Here is a 26,559-nt window from a genome sequence, read left to right as displayed (position 1 = left end):
CAGGGATCTTTCCACCACACTCCAGCCTGAAAAAAAGAAAGTTTGCCCTCTGATCACTTTGGTTAACGATTTTAGTTAATAATTATAATAGAAACTAACATTTACCTATTACTGCCAGGCATTATTCTAAGGACATTTCATGTATTCTCTCATTTCACCCTCCCAACACCACAGTGAACCAGTAGCGGTATTATTCCCAATTTACAAAACCGAAGCAGAGACATTCAATAATTTTCCCCAGAGTTTCATAGCATAAAAGTGGAGGCTGACTTCAAAGCCAGATAGACAGACATCACTGCCCATGCTTCTAATCATGTATTCATTTGGGAATGCTTGCCATACCATGGAATGTGCAGGTTGTTTTGCAGGGACTGGAGATTCAGCAATGATTCAGACTAAAATCCCCTGTCCTGTCGAGGCTAGATAACTGCTCATTACAGTGGCCTGTGGATCATATTGGTATAAGGCAGAGCAAAGATGGGTTAATATGGTAATCACAAGGCAGGGTGCTTTGTAAATGTGTCCTTCTCAGAGTTGTGCTCCCTTGATGTCATCAGTACATTCCACAAAGAGGAAGTTCTTCTAACTCACTACCCAGCTCGGCTTGGCTCTTACTCAAGAGCATTTTGGGGTGAAAATATCTAAGTTTACCAGCTCTTGTGCAAATCTGAGATGAAGGACTACATTAAAAGTAAAATTCACCTTTGCAGGAAGTGGGGTTTGCTATTCTGTGTGTATCTTTAACACTATCTGCTGAAAAGAACCCTTTTGTTAAATAATTTTATTACAAGTCCCCAACTTAATCTTTTCCAATATGAAATAAGAGAGGGACAGTGCACAAGAGCAATGCCCCCAGACCCATCTTTAAGTGAAGCACCAGGCCGATGAAACATCCCTCTCTGCTGCCTTCTTTCTCTGATCACAACTCAGCTCCGGAGGAAAAAGAGTCCTCTAAAGTATAACGAAAAGAAAAAAAAAAAGAGTCCTGCCAATTTCACTTTCCAGTTTCACTTTCTCTCTTGTAACGTCAGCTGAAGGGAAACAGACAAAAAGGAGCCAGAGGCCACTTGTATATATAGGTATCTTCAGCATTTATTGGTGGCAGAAGAGGAAGATTTCTGAAGAGTGCAGCTGCCTGAACCACAGCCCTGCCGAACAGCTGAGAATTGCACGGCAACCATGAGGTAAATATTTTCCCTTCGTATTCGGTAGTGCTGTTGAGTCATCTTGTCCAATGCAAATCCTGAGAAGCTATGCTCCCAAAGACGGCCAGCTCCATTTTAGTGTTTGTTTACAGCCTTACTATACCTCTACCTCTGTTGGTTGTAAATCTGTCTTACCAATGCTGGTTTGTTCCCTCCTGAACAATTTTCTGCTTCACACTGGCAAGCTTCCTAAATTCATCTCCAGAACTGCAGGCCTGGGGAGCTGAGTTGAGATCAGAGAAAGAAGGCAGCAGAGAGGGATGTTTCATCGGCCGGGTGCTTCACTTAAAGATGGGTCTGGAGGCATTGCTCTTGTGCACTGACCCTGTCTTATTTCATATTCGAAAGGATTAAGTTGGTGACTCGTAATACAATTATTTAACAAAAGGGTTCTTTTCAGCAGACACTGTTAAAGATATACACAGAATAGCAAACCCCACTTCCCGTGAAGGTGAATTTTACTTTTAATGTAGTCCTTCATCTCAGATTTGCACAAGGGCTGGTAAACTTAAATATTTTCACCCCAAAATGCCTCCTGAGTATGAATTAGAGATGGAGTGCTTGGAGAAAATAGTTCTCACCTCTAACATTCCGTTCTAACCCCAAAACATGAGATTGCCCTGGAGAGGAAGTGTTAGCTCATTGAGCAGGAAGGGAACTATTTTCTCCGGTTTGAAGGTGGGGTGGCCGGACCTGGTTGCCTAACCCTCATCCTGGGAGCTCTGGAATCCCGTGTTACCAACCCCAGTGCTTACTTCCTGTGAGACACCTTGCCCTCTTTCTGTGAGGTTCCTGATTTCTCTTCTTGAAACGATACTATTTCCTGCTAGAGCAAATGTTCTGCCTGATGAAAAAAAAAAAAAAGATTTGAGATATTTACAGATTTCTTTTTTTGTAGTCACCCAGAATCTATAGAACCCTTTTCTTATTTCTTAGAATTTTAGCATGGTCTTACCTTGAATTTTTCCCATTACGATACAGACCCACCTGTCCTTCTTGCTTTCCTTAATTCTTTATCTGTCGTGACTTTCATTGGGCATTGCCCTTGTGCTCTAAGACAGTGGTTCTCAAAATTGAGCATGCATAAAAATTGCCTGGACAGCTTATTAAGGACAGAGTCCTAGGGTGACTCCCCAGAGATTCTCATTAAGCGGGTCTGAGTTGGAGTCTGAGGATGTGTGTTTCTAAAAGGCTCCTCAGTGATTCTGAGACTGCGGTGGTAGCATTAGTTCGGAGCCTGGTTGATAATGTCACTGTGTCTTTCATCCAGGTAAGAGGCAAAGGAAGAAATTGTTGTTGTTTATACAACTGGAACTTCCATAGGAATCAGGAGAATAGGTCCTCACGAGCCAGAGCCCAGGAAGCAAGTATCTGGCACCGGCTTCTCTAACTTAACAGTGGAAATAAAAACCCAAAATCAAGCAGTGAGGTTGGGTGCCTTTTAAATGGCTGCTCAAAGGGATTTTACATAAGTGTGTATATTAAATATCTCTATCCTGCAAATGCACAATGGACTTTTTGTTTTATGTGGTGGAGATAACCTCAATTCTATTTACTCTCTCTGTTTCTTTTGTAAAATGAGAAAGGAGCTAAGGAGTTTATGTGTTAAGGGATTGAGCACCCAAACTCGAGTGGAAGTTGGAAATGGAATTGAGAGGGAGCAAGGAAGCTAGAGTGAGTCTTCAGGTGTTAGGATGTGTGCTGCACATGCTTGGGGTCTGAGAGTGGCCATATTCTGTAGGACTCACTATATTCTGTAATGAATGCAGTAGAGAGTGTGACTGAGATGCACATGGAGAAAACACAGGGTCTGAGCCCTCCAAGCTCCCCAGTGTCCTGTTCTGATCCTCCTGGGGTCACTACAGTCCTACCCATGGTCCTGTGCGGCACTCTAGGAACTTTGAATCAGTTCCTGCTCACCTCTGTTTCTTGGGACAAATGGAGACTTAACTATCCCAAGCAGAATAAACAAACAAACAAACAAACAAACAAAAATAGGATGGAAAATGGGCAGGAGTTTATAGGAAGGACATACCTTCCATTCAAAGCTCCAAATAGGTCTTAGCAAAGAGCCAGGTTGTCTAAGTCTCTTGATGTAACTAACCCCAGGGGCGGGAGCCCCAGAGAGTGCTTGGCTTGGTGTCGGGCATCCTAATGGCAGCTGCATTCCTGTTGAAAAGCTCATGTCCAAACAGATCTATTTTTATTCTTAGTGAGTTCACAGGAAGATTCCCAATCAAAATGGGAGTGGGAAGGAGTGGTATAAAAAGTGGGAGAGAGAGGGGCAGTTAGAAAGAGGGGTCACATAATCTTCTATCTAGACATATGTTTCAAAAGTGATCCTGCCACATTGCATGACATTCCAGATATCTATTGGTTGTATAAGAAGCCATACTATTTAGAAATACAGCTCCTGATACAAGGGTTGCTGTATAGATACCACAAAAAAAAAAATTTAAGTAAGAAAAAGCAACATTACAGAGACTCCAATACACAGGCAGTGTTGAGAAGTAATTTGGGACATGGAATATTATTCATCTCCAAAGTAATTCGAAATACAGGCTTTTGCTCATTTGTCTGTTCTCTGGTTTTTTTCATTTTTTTTTGTTGTTGTTGTCTTGTTTGTTTTGTTTTGTTTTTTGATGTGGTTGATTTTGGTTTATTTATTTATTTTGAGGACCAACACTGAAGGGAATGGAAAATCTTTCCAAGAGAGTCAAAAGGGTACCCTAAAGAAAAAAGAGCTCTTTCTATAAGAAAAGGAGCTAGTGGCCTTGTGAGCCTTCCCTGTAGCTGCACTTCTTGCCCCTTGTTATAAAAGCAAAACGCAGAGGAGAAAAATAAAATTTCAAAAAAAAATTCAAACAATCAAGTACAAAATTATTAATAGAGCAACTCAATGAGATGTGTTAAGAACAGAAATCACCAGTTTAAGAAGTAGAGGTATAAGGTGGGAAAAAAGGAAAAAAATTACATTTTATTCCAAAATAAATGTTTAAGACATTGCTAACATAAATAATACTTGAAATTAAATGAGAGAATAATACAAAAGCAGATAAAATGAGTAAAAATTAAGAATGGTTGAAAATAAGATTCAAATGGTTAAAATGGAAAAATTCACAGAAAAAAATGAGAATGTAGCGTGTTAAAGTAATAAACCAATAGAAATTAAAACCAATCTGATAAAAGGTCAGAAAGTTTGAATAGACAAAATAAATGAAGGATATATTAAAAGCTGAAATAGACAGAAAATCGAAAGTGATCAAGATTTCTTTAAAGGCAAATGAAGGAGAACTAAGGAATTAAGAATATCAAAGATAAAATGAAGCTGCATTTCAGAGGGATGAGAAATTAAAATCACCATGGCAAAACATCAAAAGAATAAAAAATTATAAAGCTGAAATTTTCAAAGTACAAAAGTAAAGCTAGGGAAGAATGAAGAAAAGAAACAAAAAGCAATGAAAAAATTTACTTCTTTAAAACTACATAAATAAAACCAAGCCTCCACAGAGGCCCTTGAAAGCAGAGAGGGCAGAGCTATTTAACAAAAACTGTCTTATTCATGAAAACCTAGCCACACACTCAGAGAACAACCCACTGCCCTCGCCCTAATTCTTCTGCTGCCCACAGTCCCTAAACTCCTGCTACCACATGCAGGAATTAACAATAAGGAAAAACATATTATAGAAAGAAAAGAAGGAGAGTTTCTTTGATTTGTGTTAACAGCCTTTAGGAAGAGGAGAATTTTATTTGCCATGCTCCCATTTCTTGACATATAAATCTATGTCTCAAAGTGTCCATCTTTCTGTTTTTCCCTACAGTGAGAACACTAAGAATTCCTTGGAGAGCAGCCTACGGCAACTAAAATGCCATTTCACCTGGAACTTGATGGAGGGAGAAAACTCCTTGGATGATTTTGAAGACAAAGTATTTTACCGGACTGAGTTTCAGAATCGTGAATTCAAAGCCACAATGTGCAACCTACTGGCCTATCTAAAGCACCTTAAAGGGCAAAACGAGGCAGCCCTGGAATGCTTATGTAAAGCTGAAGAGTTAATCCAGCAAGAGCATGCTGACCAAGCAGAAATCAGAAGTCTGGTCACCTGGGGAAACTATGCCTGGGTCTACTATCACATGGGCCGACTCTCAGATGCTCAGATTTATGTAGACAAGGTGAAACATGTCTGTGAGAAGTTTTCCAGTCCCTATAGAATTGAGAGTCCAGAGCTTGACTGTGAGGAAGGGTGGACACGGTTAAAGTGTGGAGGAAACCAAAATGAAAGAGCGAAGGTGTGCTTTGAGAAGGCTCTGGAAAAGAAGCCAAAGAACCCAGAATTCACCTCTGGACTGGCAATAGCAAGCTACCGTCTGGACAACTGGCCACCATCTCAGAATGCCATTGACCCTCTGAGGCAAGCCATTCGGCTGAATCCTGACAACCAGTACCTTAAAGTCCTCCTGGCTCTGAAGCTTCATAAGATGCGTGAAGAAGGTGAAGAGGAAGGTGAAGGAGAGAAGTTAGTTGAAGAAGCCTTGGAGAAAGCCCCAGGTGTAACAGATGTACTTCGTAGTGCAGCAAAGTTTTATCGAAGAAAAGATGAGCCAGACAAAGCTATTGAACTGCTTAAAAAGGCTTTAGAATACATACCAAACAATGCTTACCTGCATTGCCAAATTGGGTGCTGCTATAGGGCAAAAGTCCTCCAAGTAATGAATCTAAGAGAGAATGGAATGCATGGGAAAAGAAAGTTACTGGAACTAATAGGACACGCTGTGGCTCATCTGAAGAAAGCTGATGAGGCCAATGATAATCTCTTCCGTGTCTGTTCCATTCTTGCCAGCCTCCATGCTCTAGCAGATCAGTATGAAGAAGCAGAGTATTACTTCCAAAAGGAATTCAGTAAAGAGCTTACTCCTGTAGCGAAACAACTGCTCCATCTGCGGTATGGCAACTTTCAGCTGTACCAAATGAAGTGTGAAGACAAGGCCATCCACCACTTTATAGAGGGTGTAAAAATAAACCAGAAATCAAGGGAGAAAGAAAAGATGAAAGACAAACTGCAAAAAATTGCCAAAATGCGACTTTCTAAAAATGGAGCAGATTCTGAGGCTTTGCATGTCTTGGCATTCCTTCAGGAGCTGAACGAAAAATTGCAACAAGCAGATGAAGACTCTGAGAGGGGTTTGGAGTCTGGAAGCCTCATCCCTTCAGCATCAAGCTGGAATGGGGAATGAAGAATAGAGATGTGGTGCCCACTAGGCTACTGCTGAAAGGGAGCTGAAATTCCTCCACCAAGTTGGTATTCAAAATATGCAATGACTGGTATGGCAAAAGATTGGACTAAGACGCTGGCTATACCACTGGACAGGGTTATGTTAACGCCTGAATTCCTGGGTCTTGAGAAAGCCCAAGGAGTTCTGGGAGAGGGACCAGATTGGGGGGTAGGTCCAAGGGCTTGGTGATAGAATTATTTCTCAATTGACTTCTTGAGTGCAATTTGAACTGTAACATTTGCTTGGTCACATTTAGTGGAGTAATCCACTGGGCTTGTTTCTATGTTTATATAAAGCAGCCAAATCCCTCATGTAATACTGAAGTCCATTTTTGCAATGTTGTTCCATACTTGCAGTCATTTTGCATCCCATAGACATTAGTCCTGCATAGCCAGTAATGTGCTAAGTTCATCCAAAACCTGGGGGACCAAAGTCTAAATAGGGCTCAGTATCCCCCATCGCTTACCTCTGCCTCCTTCCTCCTCCTTCCCAGTTTATCATCAACCTTGAGTATTCTACACAACGTGAATTCAAGTGCCTGATTAATTGAGGTGGCAACATAGTTTGAGAAGAGAGCAGAGAACAGGAAGATACATAGCTAGAAGCAATGGGTAGAAAAAGCAAAGTGTACAAGACTCTCAGCAAATATACAGAGAGTTCACCTCTACACTGCCCTCCTCATAGTCGTAATGTAGCATGTAAAGAATGAGAATGGATTCTGTACAATACACTAGAAACCAACATAATGTATTTCTTTAAAACCTGTGTGAAAAAATAAATGTTCCACCAGTAGGGATAGGGAAAAAGTAACCAAAAGAGAGAAAGAGAAAGGAATGCTGGTTTATCTTTGTAGATTGTAATCAAATGGAGAAATTTTCAGTATTTTAGCCACTATTAGGAAATTTTTTTTTTGGTAAAATGAAGACTGAACTTTGTTCAAATGCTTTCATGAACCTGGTTTGAGATGATAGGAAAGCAACAAAATGCGGGAACCTGGTGACTAAGGGCCTGGTGCAAGGACTTGGGAAATGCCATTAATAATAGAAGGTGGGGTTTTCCCCCCTTTAGAAATGTTGGATATTAAGTGATATAAACACTTCTTTTAACTCCAAAAATCTTCTGAGAAATCACAAAATTCATGGTATGCTTGGAATAATTGAGATTTTCTAGGTAGATACTGAATAGCTTAGACATCAAAGTTGGTGTGAACCAAAATAGAGTCATCTGACCAAGCATCAGCCACACTCTGGGTTGGAAAATGTTTGCCTGTTGGAATTAATTTAAGCTTAAGTATATATCAACATTATTTTATTGTGCAATTAAAACAATAAGAATTCATGGCTTTTTAAAGTTAAAAATTCTAACCACTGTAACAACAGTTTTTGTGTTATTTTCTGTATTAAAAATCTTGTTGCATGCATTTGAGGTCATCAGGGTACAAAATTTGTATTCCTGAAAATGTCATATATTTTCATTAATAAATAACCTAAATATGATAAAACATAAAGCAGTATTCTGGTTCATCTGGAATTTTGCTGCACTTTAAATCTTTCAGACTCAGCTACTGACAAATGAAATGTTACACAGGTGTGAACCAAATCCAGATAACCTCGACTGGTCTACTATCATAATCACCTGAACAAACAGAACAAAACTTTTTAGCTCAGCTTTAAGAGTCCAGGGCTTCGGATAACAGCTGCCATCTGCCACCTGCTACCATTGACCTACATGAACACAGACATTCTGTCTCCACCTTGATGGTGGGTGGGCTGCTGCCCTTTTCTTTGTTAAATTTTGTGCTTTCATCACATTTTCTCTATTGTGACCTCTGTTATGAGAAATAAATGTCACTGATTCCATTTTATGCCCCATCCTGGACGCAATCCAAATGCGTGTTAGAGAGTCTTCCCTATTAAGTAAAGAATAGGAAGAGACAAGAAGGCCCGAAATCTCTATTATTTTTCAAGGCCTCTAATGGAAAACACAAATCACACCAACTGCAAAGGTAAACTCATTTCATTGGATCGAAATGGACAAGTGTATGTTTCAGGGGAAGATCTAGCTCACCTTGCCTGAGTAAATTAGGACTACATCTGGTGCCTGGGAAGGAACACCACACGTATTCGGAGTGGAAGGTTAAAATGGACAGGTATGCCGACCTTGAGAGAGGACCATTGGTACCTGTGTGTGCTAAAGATGGATGTATGTAATCTTGTCCTTGCATGTCATGCCACCAGTCCCTTGCTGGAACAGGACCCTTAGTGGGGAAACAGCAAGAAGTGTAGAAAAGGGAAACATAACATATTACACTTAATATTTATTTGAGGGCTTAAAGTTAACAAACGATTGGAAAATAATGAAAATTATGTACATAGCTCCTATTTCCTGAAATTTCACTATCCAGGAATAACAAATGGAGTCACATTAATTGGGCTTGACTTATAATTCCCAGCGTTTTAACCACATTTCCCAGGGCAGGACATTTGACTCCCTTCATATATTCATCCAACACGGCAAGCCCCTAGTAGATGTCTCCTATGTGCTGATGAACCCGTCTATCAGAGTTATCTGATCACATCTGCTACTTGTGTAGCTTCAGCACCCATATCCATCGATGACCACTGCCCCTAAAACTGCCTTCAATACATTTCACATTCTCTGTATTTGATTGCCAGCTTGAGAGTACTAATATCTCTGCCAACAATGTTTTCAAGTGTGTTAGTGCCAGTGAAAGAGTGAGAAGAATTCTTCTTATCTCTGTGTTGGTTCCAAGTAGTTCTTATTTATTTCTCTGCCTCAGAGTCCTCAGTGAAAAAGATTCATCAACTTCTGCTTGTCTTTCTCCATAGAGCTCAGACACAGTCCCTGGGGACAGCTGACCTTGAGTCATGCTGCACTTTCACCTTCCTTCATACCCTATGTCAATTGGCACATCCAATACAACTGGATCCAGTGCAATTGGAAGACTGGAAGTATTAGAATCCTGATTACAACACAGATAGGCCTTGTGTTAGGATCCCTACCGTATGTGCAATCAACCTTGGATGCCAATCTGAGGGTTGTAGTTTCCAACCTACATTTGCCCCATTGCCAATTTTGGAAAAGGGACTAACTTAGACTAATATGTAAGAAATTTTCCCCATGATTAATAGTGCAGCTACCTCATTGCTGATTATCTACACCTTCTAGGGAGGCTGCAAAGAGGGAAACCCACTAAAATCCTTAGATGTACCTGGGTGCATGCACTTGTAAGACTGGCATTCTCAGCTCTACATGGGGCCTCCCTTCAGCTGCTTTACATACAGGACTTAAGACTAGAGAAGAGACCAGAGGCAGGATTTGTTGGAAGCCTGTGGAAACAAATCCCAAACAGTTCTGCTTCTCCTCTGGTTCTCTGTAGGCTGCTGTTGAAAAGGAGGCTACCAAACAGGTAAACGATACAAATCAACCCCAGAGCCTTGGTTTATGTCTCACTTGTTTTGGAAACATAATGAGTCACAGTTTATGTTATTTCTGAATTGAATAAAATGTAAAAATATGTAGTAAATTCTGCCCTGAACCTGGAAATTCCTGAAATCCTTCTAGAGACCTGGAAATTGGCCCCAGTGTGTTTATACAGATATAATATAATTAAAATATTTGAAAAGTCTTTCTTTACCTTTCCAGCATCCTGGATATCCCAAGTAAATGAGCCTATTTATGTTCTGCTTTTGATTTACAGATATCACAGAGCAAAGGCACTGTGATATGAAACCACTGAGCACACATTTTCCTTTCTCATTTTTAAATTAAACTTACTAATTTGTCATCAAGCACTACACTTGAAAACTCAAACCTGGCCAGATGTGGTGGCTCAAGCCTAAAATCCCAGCACTTTGGGAGGCCGAGGAGGGTGGATCACCTGAGGTCAGGAGTTCCAGACCAGCTTGACCAATATGGTGAAACCCCATCTCTACTAAAAAAAAAAAAAAATACAAAAAAAAAAATTAACCAGGCGTGGCGGTGTGTGCATATAATCCCAGCTACTCAGGAGGTTGAGGCAGGAGAATCTCATGAACCTGGGAGGTGGTAGTTGCAGTGAGATGGCACCACTGCACTCCAGCCTGAGTGACAGGAGACCCTGTCTCAAAAAAAAAAAAAAAAAAACCCTCAAACCTACTTGTACATTTTTTTCATTTACTGAAAAAGCCTACATAAGTTGGAGCTTTAAAACGTATGTATAAAACTTCGTAATATATCTTCTAATTGTTGATTAAGGAAAGCTAGAGTTTACCAGAATATTTAAATAGAAACATTTTATATAATGTGTAAGGCTTTTAGGTTATGGAAAAGAGTTGATTTGTCTAGGTGTTAAAAAGGAAATTATTATTTCCACTAGCAATGTATGAGAAATACTGTTTCCAGCATCTTCACCAATACTGAATATTACCAGTCTTTAATTTTTGTCAATCTGATGAGTGCATGCATATATTTCCAAACAAGGCACTGGCGTATAGATCACAGAGAAATAAAATGTTCAAGTGTGGAATCTGTATGATGGAAATCCTCTCCACACACAGAATGCTAGTTTTCTCTCCTCTCTCTCTCTCTCCCCCCACCACCTCTCTCTTCCTTTTTCTCTCCTTCTTTCTCACTTTTATCTTCCCTTTATGTCTTCTTCCTTCAAGTTTCTCTTTCTAGAGATGACTTCGCGTCTCTGTGCATGAAGTGGAAAACATCCCTACCAGGTTACTTATCTCTTCTCCTAATAATTCAACAAAGGCCAGGTGCAGTGGCTCACACCTGTAATCGCCACACTTTGGGAGGCTGAAGTGAGTGGATTGTTTGAGCCCAGGAGGTCGAGACCGGCCTGGACAGCATGGTGAAACCCTATCTCTACAAAAAATACAAAACTTAGCTGGGCTTGGTGGCATGCACCTGTAGTCCCATCTACTTGGGATGCTTAGGTAGGAGGAACACTTGAGCCCTCCTCAAGTGTTAGGTAGGAGGTGGGGGCTTCAGTGAGCTGAGATCGTGCCACTGCACTACAGCCTGGGCAACACAGTGAGATGAGACCGTCTCAAAAAATAAATAATAATAATAATTCAATAAAGACTTTCTAGAATCACTTTCTTCTGATCAAAATTCCAAAGAAATATCTGTTTGTCTCATTTCAAGTCAATATCCATTACCAATAGAATCCAGTTGACCGAGGCGGGCTGATCACGAGGTCAGGAGATCGAGACCATCCTGGCTAACATGGTGAAACCCTGTCTCTACTAAAAAATACAAAAAATTAGCTGGGCGTGGTAGCAAGCACCTGTAGTCCCCGCTACTCAGGAGGCTGAGGCGGGAGAATGGCGTGAACCTGGGAGGCGGAGCTTGCAGTGAGCCGAGATTGCGCCACTGCTCTCCAGGCTGGGTGACACAGCAAGACTCCCTCTCAAAAAAAAAAAAAAAAAAAAGAATCCAGTTGACCAAGAGAATGAGATCATATGCCAGACAAAGCAGGGGCTTTGAGTGCATGCTTTCTGCAGGAATGAGAGCAGATTATCCAAGGAGACATGGGAGGAAGGAGAAAATGACTGGCAGAGGATATGGCTTGCATACCTAGAATACACTCTAGCTTTCAATCACACGAGCACACACTTTTGTGTGCAGTCCAGCACTGTCTTACATGTTATTACCTGTAGAATATCTAGAGTTCTAATCAGACCAGTATTTCTCAAACTTTAGTGTGCAGTGCCTACTTTCACGTGCACAATCACCTGAGGATCTTGTTAAAATGTAGACTATGATTCAGTAGATCTTGGTGGAGCCTGAGACTCTGTATTTCTCACAAGCTCTCAGGTCAAATCAAGGCCAGTAGTCTGTAAACTACACCTTAAATAGCAGAGGTATAGATTGAACTGCAACCATTTCAATCTGGTCCCATTTTTCAGTTTATCCTTTAGTCAGAAATGAAGATCATACCAGCATATTTTCCTTCCTACAGCCTTCTCTCTCTTTCAGTAACTCATCTCTTGAGATCTCAGATAAGAAAATCTGTATTACCTCAAAAATAAGTATGTTTAATGTAAAATGGTGCAGCCACTTTGGAAAATAGCTGGACAGTTCTTCAAATGGTTAAACATAGTTACCATATGACCCAGCAATTCCATTCCTAGATACATATGTAAGAAAAAGGAAAACATGAAAACATATGCTCACACAAAACTTGTGCATGAATGTTCATAGCTGTATTCATAGCTGCATTATTCATGATGGCCAAAAAGTGGACCCATCAACTGATGAACTGATAAATTAAATATGGTAGAGCCACATAATAGAATATTATTTGGAAACAAAAATAAGTGAAATACTTACTGATACATGATACAACACAGATGAACCTTGAAAACATGCAAAGTGACAAAAGGCAATTTAAAAAGGTCACATATCGTATGATTCTGTTTATATGAAATGTTGAATGGAGGCAAATTTGTAGACACAGAAAATAGATTAGCAGTTGCCTAAGGCTAGGGGAGGGGGTTGTGATGATGGGAGATGACAGCTCGAGAATGTTCTATAATTGATTGTGGTGCTGGTTGCATAACTGTGAATATAATGAAAGCTATTGAATTTTATACTTTAAATGGATGAATTGTATGATATGTGAATTATATTTTATTATAGCTGTTAAAAATGAGCACTCTTATTCCAAATATAATAAAGAAAATTTTTCTTTTGTTATCTATTTTTACTTCTAAGTTTGTTTTCGTTGTGTTGTATCCTTATTAGTAGCATTTTGAATACTGTCATTGCTGTCACATTCAGTAGATATGTTAGATAAGTTATGTATTTTATTTTCTGAGTTGGGTGTGCTATGAAAATCTGGTCCCATCTGATTTTATATTTAAATACTCATATGCAGGAACCTTACTGACTGGCAAATTGGCACAAAGAAAGAGTCCAAATACAGAAGAGAATTTGACTCCATATGTAAGTTCAAATCTGCATGTGTACAATTTAAGAATGATGTGAATTTATGCCCAAGTGCAGTGGCTCATGCCTCTAATCCTAACACCTTGAGAGGCCAAGGCGGGCGGATCACGAGGTTTAGAGATCGACACCATCCTGGCCAACATGGTGAAACCTCGTCTCTACTAAAAATACAAAAATTAGGTGGGTGTGGTGGTGGGTACCTGTAGTCCCAACTATTCGGGAGGCTGAGGCAGGTGAATTTCTTGAACCCAGGAGGTGAAGGCTGCAGTGAGCCGAGATTATGCCACTGCACTCCAGCCTGGCTACAGAGTGAGACTCTGTCAAAAAGAAAAAAAAAAAAGAATAATATGAATTTCTTAATGATGCAGAATGTTATTCAGTCACCATGTGCAACTGTTGCAAATACTGCTAATTCATGAGTACTTTTTGAGCCAGGAATTAGAACAAAAAGAAAAGCAAGAAAACAGACAATAGGTGCTACTGTACTGGAAAAATAATTCTTCATTACATAAGAATCTATTGCATTCTGGTGAAAGACAGGCTTTGAGCAGTCTGCTGAATTTGCCTTTTCTCTGATCTTTATTGCTACAATCCTCTCTGAACTCCAAAGCAGAATCTGTCTCTAAAAATCAGCTCCCTCACAATGCACAAACATGCATGATATAATCTCCATTCATTGTGAGCAAAGAAGGGAAGATAGGCAACTTTTCCCTGGACTGGATGTTTAGGGTTTCAAGTCCAATTCTATCAAAATTAAGCACTGGATTCTGAGTAACAGAGGTGCTATTTGTTCTTTTAAAATTTTACATGTTTGTATCTGTGATATATGGGACCCTCTAAAGCATGGGACCAAAGGCACCTCCTAACTGGGTATAAGGATGGTATTTATACCATTTATGATATCACAAATATATGTACCTTTTATAGAGATATGTCACTTTATTATCACCAAGATAACAAATTGTTAAGTTAAGCAACCAATCAGAATTAGACTTTTCCAAGTTGCAGGTTACTTTCATAGACTATAACAAACTCTGAACTTGAAGTATCTCATGAGACTCTGTTGTTGGAAACACCATATGTCATGTCAATTTTGCTATACAAGAGTTCTCTGCTTTGTGCAGCTACAGGATGGAGGAAATGCTTCTAGCTAACAATTCCTTCATAAATATATAATCCATCCATTAAACACATGAAATACACATAAATAATATGTGTATTACTTTTGCCCATTCTACTGCTGGGTAAACTAAATTATTATCCAGAGCTTGGAGAGCTGAACAGCTCAGAGATTCCTCCAGGGCCTGACTTCATATGTTTAATGTGAGGCAAAAAGGAAATTCTGGCTCAATGATTTGGCCCCTGGAAAATTCGAGAACTAGTAAAGTAAACAGAGAGAATTAAATCTAGGTCTCCAGGTCTAAATTTACTTCTGGGGGACAATTTACTGGACAAAACTACTATTTTTTTTTTACAAAACATTTTGGAAGTCTTTCATATAACCAGGTCCCAGAAACCCCTACATCAGAATCTCCTAGAGACATTATTAAAAATGCAGTTTCAGAGGAGGTTCCAAGATGGCCGAATAGGAACAGCTCCAGTCTATAGCTCCCAGCGTGAGTGATGCAGAAGATAGTAATTTCTGCATTTCCAACTGAGGTACTGGGTTCATCTCACTGGGGCTTGTCAGACAGTGGGTGCAGCCCACAGAGCATGGGCCAAAGCAGGGCGGGGCATCGCATCACCCGGGAAGGGCAAGGAGTCAGGGAATTCCCTTTCCTAGCCAAGGGAAGCCATGACAGACGGTACTTGGAAAATTGGGACACTACCACCCTAATACTGTGCTTTACCAACAGTCTTAGCAAACAGCACACCAAAAGATTATATCCCGCTCCTGGCTCGGAGGGTCCCATGCCCGTGGAGCCTTGCTCACTGCTAGCACAGCAGTCTGAGATCCAACTGCAGGACGGCAGCGAGGCTGGGGGAAGGGTGCCCACCATTGCTGAGGCTTGAGTAGGTAAACAAACTGGCTGGGAAGCTCGAACTGGGTGGATCCCACCGCAGCTCAAGGAGGCCTGCCTGCCTCTATAGACTCCACCTCTGGGGGCAGGGCATAGCTGAACAAAAGGCAGCAGAAACTTCTGTAGACTTAAACGTCCCTGTCTGACAGCTTTGAAGAGAGTAGTGGTTCTCTCAGCACGGAGTATGAGATCTGTGAATGGACAGACTGCCTCTTCAAGTGGGAGTTAGTCTGTTACCCCTCCCTGAGTAGCCTAACTGGGAGGCACCACCCAGTAGGGGCTGACTGACACCTCATATGGCAGAGTGCCCCTCTGAGATGAAGCTTCCAGAAGAAGGATCAGGCAGCAACATTTGCCTTTCTGCAGCCTCCACTGGTGATACACAGGCAAACAGGGTCTGGAGTGGACCTCCAGCAAACTCCAACAGACCTGCAGCTGAGGGTCCTGACTGTTAGAAGGAAAACTAAAAAACAGAAAAGACATACAAACCAAAACCCCATCTGTACGTCACCATCATCAAAGACCAAAGGTAGATAAAACCACAAAGATGGGGAGAAACCAGAGCAGAAAAACTGCAAATTCTAAAAATCAGAGCGCCTCTTCTCCTCCAAAGGAATGCAGATGCTTGCCAGCAATGGAACAAAGTTGGATGGAGAATGACTTTGACGAGTTGAGAGAAGAAGGCTGCAGATGATAGGTCATAACAAACTTCTTCGAGCTAAGGGAGGATGCTTGAACCCATGGCAAAGAAGCTAAAAACCTTGAAAAAAGATTAGACAAATGGCTAACTAGAATAAAGAGCATAGAGAAGATCTTAAATGACCTGATGGAGCTGAAAACCATGGCATGAGAACTACATGACGCATGCACAAGCTTCAGTAGCCAATTCATCCACTGGAAGGAAGGGTATTAGTGACTGAAGATCAAATGAATGAAATGAAGCAAGAAGAGAAGTTTAGAGAAAAAAGAGTAAAAAGAAACAAACAAAGTCTCCAAGAAACATGGGACTAAGTGAAAAGACCAAATATACATCTGATTGGTGTACCTGAAAGTGACAGGGAGAATGGAACCAAGTTGGAAAACACTCTACAGGATATTATCCAGGAGAACTTCCCCAATCTAGCAAGGCAGACCAACATTCAAATTCAGGAAATACGGAGAACACCACAAAGATATTCCTTGAGAAGAGCAATTCCAAGACACATAATTATCAGATTCACCAAAGTTGAAATGAAGGAAAAAATGTTAAGGTCAGCCAGAGAGAAGGGTCAGGTTACCCACAAAGGGAAGCCCATCAGACTAACAGCAGATCTCTCAGCAGAAACTCTACAAGCCAGAAGAGAGTGGGGGCCAATATTCAACATTCTTAAAGAAAAGAATTTTCAACCCAGAATTTCATATCCAGCCAAACTAAGCTTCATAAGTGAAGGAGAAGTAAAATCCTTTACAGACAAGCAAAGGCTGAGAGATTTTGTCACCACCAGGCCTGCCTTACAAGAGCTCCTGAAGGAAGCACTAAACATGGAAAGGAACAACTTGTACCAGCCACTGCAAAAACATGCCAAAGTGTAAAGACCATCAAGGCTAGGAAGAAACGGCATCAACTAACGAGCAAAATAACCAGCTAACATCATAAGGACAGGATCAAATTCACACATAACAATATTCACCTTAAATGTAAATGGGCTAAATGCTCCAATTGAAAGACACAGACTGGCAAATTGGATAAAGAGTCAAGACCCATCAGTGTGCTGTATTCAGGAAACCCATCTCATGTGCAGAGACACACATAGGCTAAAAACAAAGGGATGGAGGAAGATCTACCAAGCAAATGGAAAATAAAAAAAGCAGGGTTGCAATCCTAGTATCTGATAAAACAGACTTTAAACCAACAAAGATCAAAAGAGACAAAGAAGGCCATTACATAATGGTAAAGGGATCAATTCAACAAGAAGAGCTAACTAGCCTAAATATATATGCACCCAACACAGGGGCACCCAGATTCATAAAGCAAGTCCTTAGAGACCTACAAAGAGACATAGACTCCCAAACAATAATAATGGGAGACTTTAACACCCCACTGTCAACATTAGACAGATCAACAAGACAGAAAGTTAACAAGGATATCCAGGAATTGAACTCAGCTCTGCACCAAGCAGACCTAATAGACATCTACAGAACTCACCACCCCAAATCAACAGAATATACATTCTCCTCAGCACCACATTGCACTTATTCCAAAACTGACCACATAGTTGGAAGTAAAGCACTCCTCAACAAATGTAAAAGAACAGAAATTATAACAAACTGTCTCTCAGACCACAGTGCAATCAAACTAGAACTCAGGATTAAAAAACTCATTCAAAACTGCTCAACTACATGGAAACTGAACAACCTGCTCCTAAATGACTACTGGGTACATAACGAAATGAAGGCAGAAATAAAGATGTTCTTTGAAACCAATGAGAACAAAGACACAACACACCAGAATCTCTGGGACATATTTAAAGCAGTGTATAGAGGGAAATTTATAGCACTAAATGCCCACAAGAGAAAGTAGAAAAGATCTAAAATTGACACCTAATATCACAATTAAAAGAACTAGACAAAGAAGAGCAAACATTAAAAAGCTAGCAGAAGGCAAGAAATAACTAAGATCAGAGCAGAACTGAAGGAGATAGAGGCACAAAAAAACCTTCAAAAAATCAATGAATCCAGGAGCTGATTTTTTGAAAGGATCAACATTATTGATAGACCACTAGCAAGACTAATAAAGAAGAAAAGAGAGAAGAATCAAACAGACGCAATCAAAAATTATAAAGGGGATATTACCACTGATCCCAAAGAAATACAAACTACCATCAGAGAATACTATAAACATCGCTATGCAAATAAACTAGAAAATCTAGAAGAAATGGATAAATTCATGGACACGTACACCCTCCCAAGACTAAACCAGGAAGAAGTTGAATTCCCGAATAGACCAATAACAGGCTCTGAAATTGAAGCAATAATTAATAGCCTACCAACCAAAAAACGTCCAGGACCAGATGGATTCACAGCTGAATTCTACCAGAGGTACAAAGAGGAGCAGGTACCATTCCTTCTGAAACTATTCCAATCAATAGAAAAAAAGGGAATCCTCCCTAACACATTTTATGAGGCCAGCATCATCCTGATACCAAAGCCTGGCAGAGACACAACAAAAAAAGAGAATTTCAGGCCAATACCCCTGATGAACATTGATGCAATGCAAAAATCTTCAATAAAATACTGGCAAATTGAATCCAGCAGCACATCAAAAAGCTTATCCACCATGATCAAGTTGGCTTCATCCCTGGGATGCAAGGCTGGTTCAACATATGCAAATTAATAAATGTAATCCAGCATAAAAACAGAACCAAAGACAAAAACCACATGATTATCTCAATAGATGCAGAAAAGGCCTTTGACAAAATTCAACAGTGCTTCATGCTAGAAACTCTCAATAAACTAGGTATTGATGGGACATATCTCAAAATAATAAGAGCTATTTATGGCAAACCCACAGCCAATATCATACTCAATGGGCAAAAACTGGAAGCACTCCCTTTGAAAACTGGCACAAGACAGGGATGTCCTCTCTCACCACTCCTATTCAAAACAGTGTTGGAAGTTCTGGCCAGGGCAATCAGGCAGTAGAAAGAAAGAAAGGGTATTCAATTAGGAAAAGAGGAAGTCAAATTGTCCCTGTTTGCAGATGACATCATTGTGTATTTAGAAAACCCCATCGTCTCAGCCCAAAAGCTCCTTAAGCTGATAAGCAACTTCAGCAAAGTCTCAGGATACAAAATCAATGTGCAAAAATCACAAGCATTCCTATACACCAACAACAGACAAACAGAGAGCCAAATCATGAGTGAACTCCCATTCACAATTGCTTCAAAGAGAATAAAATACCCAGGAATTCAACTTACAAGGGATGTAAAGGACCTCTTCAAGGAGAACTACAAACCGCTGCTCAATGAAATGAAAGAGGACACAAACAAATGGAAGAACATTCCATGCTCATGGATAGGAAGAATCAATATCGTGAAAATGGCCATACTGCCCAAGGTAATTTATAGATTCATGCCATCCCCATCAAACTACCAATGACTCTTCACCGAATTGGAAAAAACTACTTTAAAGTTCATATGGAACCAAAAAAGAGCCCACATTGCCAAGACAATCCCAAGCCAAAAGAACAAAGCTGGAGGCATCATGCTACCTAACTTCAAAATATACTACAAGGCTATAGTAACCAAAACAGCACGGTACTGGTACCAAAACAGAGACATAGACCAATGGAACAGAACAGAGCCCTCAGAAATAATACCACACATCTACAACCATCTGATCTTTGACAAACCTGACAAAAACAAGCAATGGGGAAAGGATTCCCTATTTAATAAATGGTGCTGGGAAAACTGGCTAGCCATATGTAGAAAGCTGAAATTGGATCCCTTCCTTATACCTTATACAAAAATTGATTCAAGATGGAGTAAAGACTTAAATGTTAGCCCTAAAACCATAAAAACCCTAGAAGAAAACCTAGGCAATACCATTCAGGACATAGGCATGGGCAAGGACTTCATGACTAAAACACCAAAAGCAAGGGCAACAAAAGCCAAAATTGACAAATGGGATCTAATTAAACTAAAGAGCTTCTGCACAGCAAAAGAAATTACCATCAGAGTGAACAGGCAACCTACAGAATGGGAGAAAATTTTTACAATCTACCCATCTGACAAAGGACTAATATCCAGAATCTACAAAGAACTTAAACCAATTTACAAGAAAAAATCAAACAACCCCATCAAAAAGTGGGCAAAGGATATGAATGGACACTTCTCAAAGACATTTATGCAGCCAACAGACACATGAAAAAGTGCTCATTATCACTGGCCATCAGAGAGATGCAAATCAAAACCACAATGAGATGCCATCTCACACCAGTTAGAATGGCCGTCATTAAAAAGTCAGGACAGGTGCTGGAGAGGATGTGGAGAAATGGGAACACTTTTACACTGTTGGTGGGACTGTAAACTAGTTCAACCATTGTGGAAGACAGTGTGGTGATTCCTCAAGGATCTAGAACTAGAAATCCCATTTGACCCAGCCATCCCATTACTGGGTATATACCCAAAGGATTATAAATTATGCTGCTATAAAGACACATGCACACGTATGTTTATTGCAGCACTATTCACAATAGCAAAGACTTGGAACCAACCCAAATGTCCAACAATGATAGACTGGATTAAGAAAATGTGGCACATATACACCATGGAATACTATGCAGCCATAAAAAAGGATGAGTTCATGTCCTTTGTAGGGACATGGATGAACCTGGAAACCATCATTCTGAGCAAATTATCACAAGGACAGGAAACCAAACACCACATGTTCTCACTCATAAGTCAGAATTGAACAATAAGAACAACTGGACACAGGATGGGGAAAATCACACAATGGGGCCTGTCGTGGGGTGGGGGGAGGGAGAAGGGATAGCATTAGGAGATATATCTAATGTAAATGATGAGTTAATGGGTGCAGCACACCAACATGGCACATGTATACATATGTAACAAACCTGCATGTTGTGCACATGTACCCTAGAACTTAAAGTAAAATAAAAAAAAAAAATGCAGTTTTGAGCTCGGGGTTAATTAAGATAGTGGACTAGAAGCAACTCATGTGCCAGGCTATCACGGAAAGGAAACAAAAGGGCTAGTGAGCATTGACCCTGCAGTCCAATCATCTGAGAAATCATGTCGGGGATTCGGGATCCTTCAAGGTGTAAGGGGACCACAGAGAGCAGAAAGGGGTGAAGCTAGATACCAGCCTGTCTGGGCTCAGCATGGATCCAGGAGAACTTCTCCAATACTGGAAAGGGTGAGTGAGTGAGAACCCCCTAGGGGATTCACACTCTCGACAGGGACCTGTGCAAGACTGGAAAAGGGAGAGTCCCCCTGAAACCCCGCCCACCCCCGACCCCACCACAGTGCTTCTAGACTGAGGCAGAGAGCCACCCAGACATTTTGAAGGGCAACTCTCTAGTCCAAGGAGACTTCTGCAAGCCTTATGCCCCCAAGAAGACCAGCACCGGTGCCATAGCCCAATAAAGGCTGCAGTCCCAGTGCCTAGGAGCAGTAAGATTGCCCCATCTCAAACCCTTTCTGGATGGGGCTTGGTGCCAGCTTCCAGCCTAGTGGTCCTACTTCTCTGTCTGAACTCAGCCAGTGGCCATAGCCTCCTGTTCTCCCAGGAAGCACCTGGAGGGCAAGACAGGTGACTACACCTACCCCTGCCACTGGTAGCCAGGCAGGCAACACTTGCATCCCACACTTCCATCCCAGTGGTTCCACTTCTGTCTGAATTCAGCCAGAGAGCACAGCCTCCTGTTGTCCTGGGAAACATTCAGGCAGGGTGGGCAACCCCACCTACCCTGGCTTCTTGTAGTCAGGCGAGCCATGCCTGCTAGAGCTTCCAATTTATGTCCCACAGCAAAATTCTCATTTCCCATTCCTTTATAAAATTCTTGTTTCTGTTGGTTCAACATACGCAAATCAATAAATGTGATTCACCACATAAGCAGAACTTAAAACTGAAACCACGTGATCATCTCGATAGATACAGAAAAGGCTTTTGATAAAATTCAACATCCATTAATGTTAAAAATCCTCAACAAACTAGATATTGAAGGAACATACTTCAAAATAATAAGAGTCATCTATGACAAACCCAAGGCCAACATCATACTGAATGGGCGAAAGCCGAAATATTTCCCCTTGAGAACTGGAAAAAGACAAGGATGCCCACTCTTAGCACTCCTATTCAACAGAGTACTGCTAGCATGAGCAAGCAGGCAAGAGAATGAAATAAAAGGCACCTAGATAGGAAGAGAGGAAGTCAAACTCTCTATCTTTGCAGGCAATTTGATTGCATACCTAGAAAACCCCCATGTCTCTACCCAAAAGCTCCTAGGTCTAATAAACAGCTTCAGCAAAGTTCCAGGACACAAAGTCAACATACAAAAATGAGTAGCATTCCTATACACTAACAAAATCCAAGTCGAGAGCCAAATCAGGAAAGCAATCCCATTCACAATAGCCACAAAAAGAATAAAATACCTAGAAATACAGCTAACCCAGGAGGTGAAAGATCTCTACAATGAGAATTACAAAACATTGTTCAAAGAAATCAGAGATGACACAAACAAATGGAAATGCTCATGGATAGGCAGAATCAATATTGCTAAAATGGCCATACTACCCAAATCGATTTACAAATTCAATGCTATTCCTAACAAGCTACCAATGACAGTCTTCATAGACTGTTTAAAAACCTATTTTAAAATTCTTATAGAACAAAAAGTGCTCAAATATCCAAAGCAATCCTAAGCAAAAAGAACAAAGCTGGAGGCATCATGTTACCTGACTTTGAACTATACTACAAGGCTACAGTAACCAAAATAGCATGGTACTGGTACAAAAACAGACACATAGACCAATGAAACAGAATAGAGAGCCCAAACATAAGGGCACACACCTACAACCATCTGATCTTCAACAAAGCTGACAAAAACAAGCAATGGGGAAATGATTCCCTGTTCAATAAAGGGTGCTGGGATAACTGGCTAGCCATATATAGAAGATTGAAATCGGACCCCTTCCTTACATTGTATATGGAAATCAACTCAAGATGGATGAAATGGTAAAGCCTACAACTATTAAAACCCTGGAGGATAACCTAGGAAATATGATTCTCGACATAGAAACCAGCAAAGATTTCATGATGAAGACACCAAAAGCAATTGCAACAAAACCAAAAATTGACAAATGGGACCTAATTAAACTAAAGAGCTTCTGATAGCAAAAGAAACTATCAACAGAGTAAACAGGCAACTGACAGATGGGAGAAAATATCTGCAAACTATGCATAACCAAAGGTCTAATATTAAGAATCTATAAGAAACTTCAGCAAATTAACAAACAAAAAAGCAAACAACTCCATTAAAAAGTGAGCAAAGGACATGAACAGACACTTTTTAAAAGAAGACATGCATGCGGCCAATAAGAATATGAAAAAATATGTGGTGTTTGGTTTTCTGTCCTTGTGATATTTTGCTAAAAATGATGGTCTCCAGCTTCATCCATGTCCCTGCAAAGGACACAACTCATCCTTTTTTATGGATGCATTGTATTCCATGGTGTATATGTGCCACGTTTTCTTTACCCAGTCTATTGGGTTGGTTTCAAGTCTGTGCTATTGCAAATAGTGCCAAAATAAACATGAACCAACATGGCACATGTATACCTATGTAACAAACCTGCACATTGTGCACATGTACCCAAGAAATTAAAGTATAATAATAAAAAAAGAAAAGAAATTTCTTCCTTCAGATACCCTAAAAAAATATGAAAAAATACTCAATATCACTAATCATTAGAAAAATGCAAATCAAAACCACAATGAGATATCATGTCATACCAGTCAGAATGACTATTATTAAAAAGTCAACAAAAATAACAGATGCTGGTGAGGTTACAGAGAAAAGGGAACACTTATAAGCTGCTGGTGAGAATGTAAATTAGTTCAGTCATTATGGAAAGCAATGTGGTAATTTCTCAAAGAACTTAAAACAGAAGTACCATTCAACCCAGCAATCCCATTATTGGGTACATACCCAAAGGAATATAAATCATTCTGCCATAAAGACACATGTACAAGTATGTTCATCATAGCACTATTCACAATAGCAAAGACATGGACTCAACCTAAATGCCCATCAACAGACGACGGGATAAGGAAAATGTGGTACATATACACCATGGAATACTATGCAGCCACAAAAAAAGAATATTGTGTCCTTTGCAGTAACGTGAATGGAACTGGAGGTCATTATCCTAAATAAACTAATGCAGGAAGAGAAAACCAAATACTGCATGTTCTCACTTATAAGTGGGAACTGAACATTATAGACACAAAGAGGGGAACAACAGACACTGGGGCCTACTTGAGGATAAAGAATGGGAGAAGAGAGAGGACTGAAAAACTACCTATCATGTACTATGCTTATTACTTGGGTGACTAAATAATCTATACACTAAACCCTCATGACATGCAATTTACCTAAATAACAAACCTGTACATGCACGCCTGAACATAAAATATAAGTTTGAAAAAAACCCTACAATGAGATATGATCTTACCCTAGTTAAAATTGCTTTTATCCAAAAGACAGGCAATAATAAATGCTGGCAAGGATGTGGAGAAAAGGAAAATCTTGTACACTGTTGGTGGGAATGTAAACTATTATAACTACTATGGATAACAATTTGGAGGTTCCTCAAAAAACTAAAAATAGAACTACCATATGATCCAGTAATCCCACTGCCAGGAATATATCAAAAAGAAAGGCAATCAGTACATCGAAGAGATATCTGCACTCCCATGTTTATTGCAGCACTATTCACAATAGCCAAGATTTGGAAGCAAGCTAAGTGTCCATCAGCAGAAGAATGGATAAAGAAAATGTGGTACATTTACACAATGGAGTGCTCTTCAGTCATAAAAAGAATGAGATCCTGTCATTTGCAACAACATGGATAGAAGTGGAGGTCATTATAGGTGAATTAAGCCAGGCACAAATTTTACATATTCTCACTTGTTTGTGGAAGCTAAAAATATTACCACAATTGAACTCATGGAGATAGAGACTAGAATGATGATTACTAGAGGCTGGGAAGAGTAGTAGCAGGGGAAGTGGGGATGGTTAATGGGTACAAAAATATACTTAGATAGAATTAATAAGATCTAGTGTTTGTTAGAACAAGAGGATGACTATAGTCAATAATAATTTATTGCATATTTCAAAATAACTGAAAGAGTATAATTGGTTTGTAATACAAAGAATAAATGCTTGAAGTCATTTACCCTGATGTGATTATTACTCATTGTATGCTCGCATCAAATATTTCGTGAACCCCATAAATATATATGTCTACTATGTGTCCACAAAAATTTTTAAAAATAAGAATTGGCTTAAAAAATGCAGTTTCCTGGGCCCCACCCTAGACTGATGGTCAGATACCTAATGTTGACAAAAAAAGTCAAACTCTGTAAAACATTTGAAAAGATTTATTCTAAGACAAATATGAATGACCTATGGCCTGTGACACAGCCCTCAGGAGATCCTGAGAACATGTGCCAGGCCGCAACTTGGTTTTATACATTTTACGGAGACATAAGGCATCAATCAATACATGTAAAGTGTACATTGGCTAGGTCCAGAAAGGTGGGAAAATTGGAAACAGGGAAGCGGGGCAGCTTCCAAGTCATAGGCAGATTCAGAGATTTTCTGATTGACAATTGGTTGAAAGAGTTGTTATCAATAGAAAGGAATGTCTGGAGACATTCAATAGAAATTCAATAGACAATCAATAGAAAGGAATGTCTGGGTTGTGGAGATCAAGGTTTTATTATGCAGATGAAGCTGCCAAGTAGCAGGCTTAAGAGAGAACAGGTTGTAAATGTTTCTTATTACACTTAAAAAGAGCATGTTCTGGCTGGGTGCAGTGGCTCACGCCTGTAATCCCAACACTTTGAGTGGCCGAGGTGGGTGGATCACCTGAGATCAGGAGTTCAAGACAAGCCTGACCAACATGGCGAAACCTCGTCTCTACTAAAAATACAAATATTAGCCAGGCATGGCGGTGGGTGCCTGTAATCCCAGCTACTCGGGAGGCTGAGGCAAGAGAATCACTTGAACCCAGGAGGCAGAGGTGGCACTGAGCTGTGATCATGCCACTGCATTCCAGCCTGGGCAACAGAGTAAGACTGTCTCAAAAAAAAAAAAAAAAAAAGGAGTGTGTTCTATTAGAAATTCCAAAAGGAAAAAGAATGTAATGAGGCATATCCAGCTTCCCCTTCCCATCAGTTTTCAGGTTAACTTTGGAATGCCCTTGGCCAAAAGCAGGGGACCAGTCACATGGTTGATGAGTGTGGCCTTAGAATTTAATTTTTTGGTTTACCTTAGGAATGCTTCCACATTCTCTCAAACAAATTTTAGT

At 40.1% G+C, this 26,559-nt stretch overlaps 2 protein-coding genes across 4 annotated transcripts in view; one reads left to right on the top strand and one right to left on the bottom strand.

The window, feature by feature from the left end:
• The window catches only part of LOC129480470 (zinc finger matrin-type protein 1-like), a 123,017-nt gene that overhangs the window by 9,552 nt on the left and 86,906 nt on the right, over positions 1-26,559 (bottom strand). The window contains exon 2 of one of the 3 annotated variants that reach the window (XM_063637132.1): positions 13,643-13,759. The exons of the other annotated variants lie outside the window; for them this stretch is intronic. Within the exon in view, the coding sequence (XP_063493202.1) occupies positions 13,643-13,759 (117 nt within the window). The remainder of the gene's footprint in view (positions 1-13,642; positions 13,760-26,559) is intronic. 3 annotated transcript variants of the gene reach the window in all.
• On the top strand, positions 585-7,986 carry IFIT2 (interferon induced protein with tetratricopeptide repeats 2). Its single transcript, XM_055274272.2, has 2 exons — positions 585-1,184; positions 5,027-7,986. Exons 1-2 carry the CDS (start codon positions 1,180-1,182, stop codon positions 6,438-6,440), a joined length of 1,419 nt encoding a protein of 472 aa, XP_055130247.1. The 5' UTR covers positions 585-1,179; the 3' UTR covers positions 6,441-7,986.

Source organism: Symphalangus syndactylus, chromosome 4 (assembly GCF_028878055.3).
Source record: "Symphalangus syndactylus isolate Jambi chromosome 4, NHGRI_mSymSyn1-v2.1_pri, whole genome shotgun sequence".
In the NCBI taxonomy this organism is placed as follows: Eukaryota; Metazoa; Chordata; class Mammalia; order Primates; family Hylobatidae; genus Symphalangus; species Symphalangus syndactylus.
This window is presented reverse-complemented; position numbering and strand designations above follow the sequence as displayed.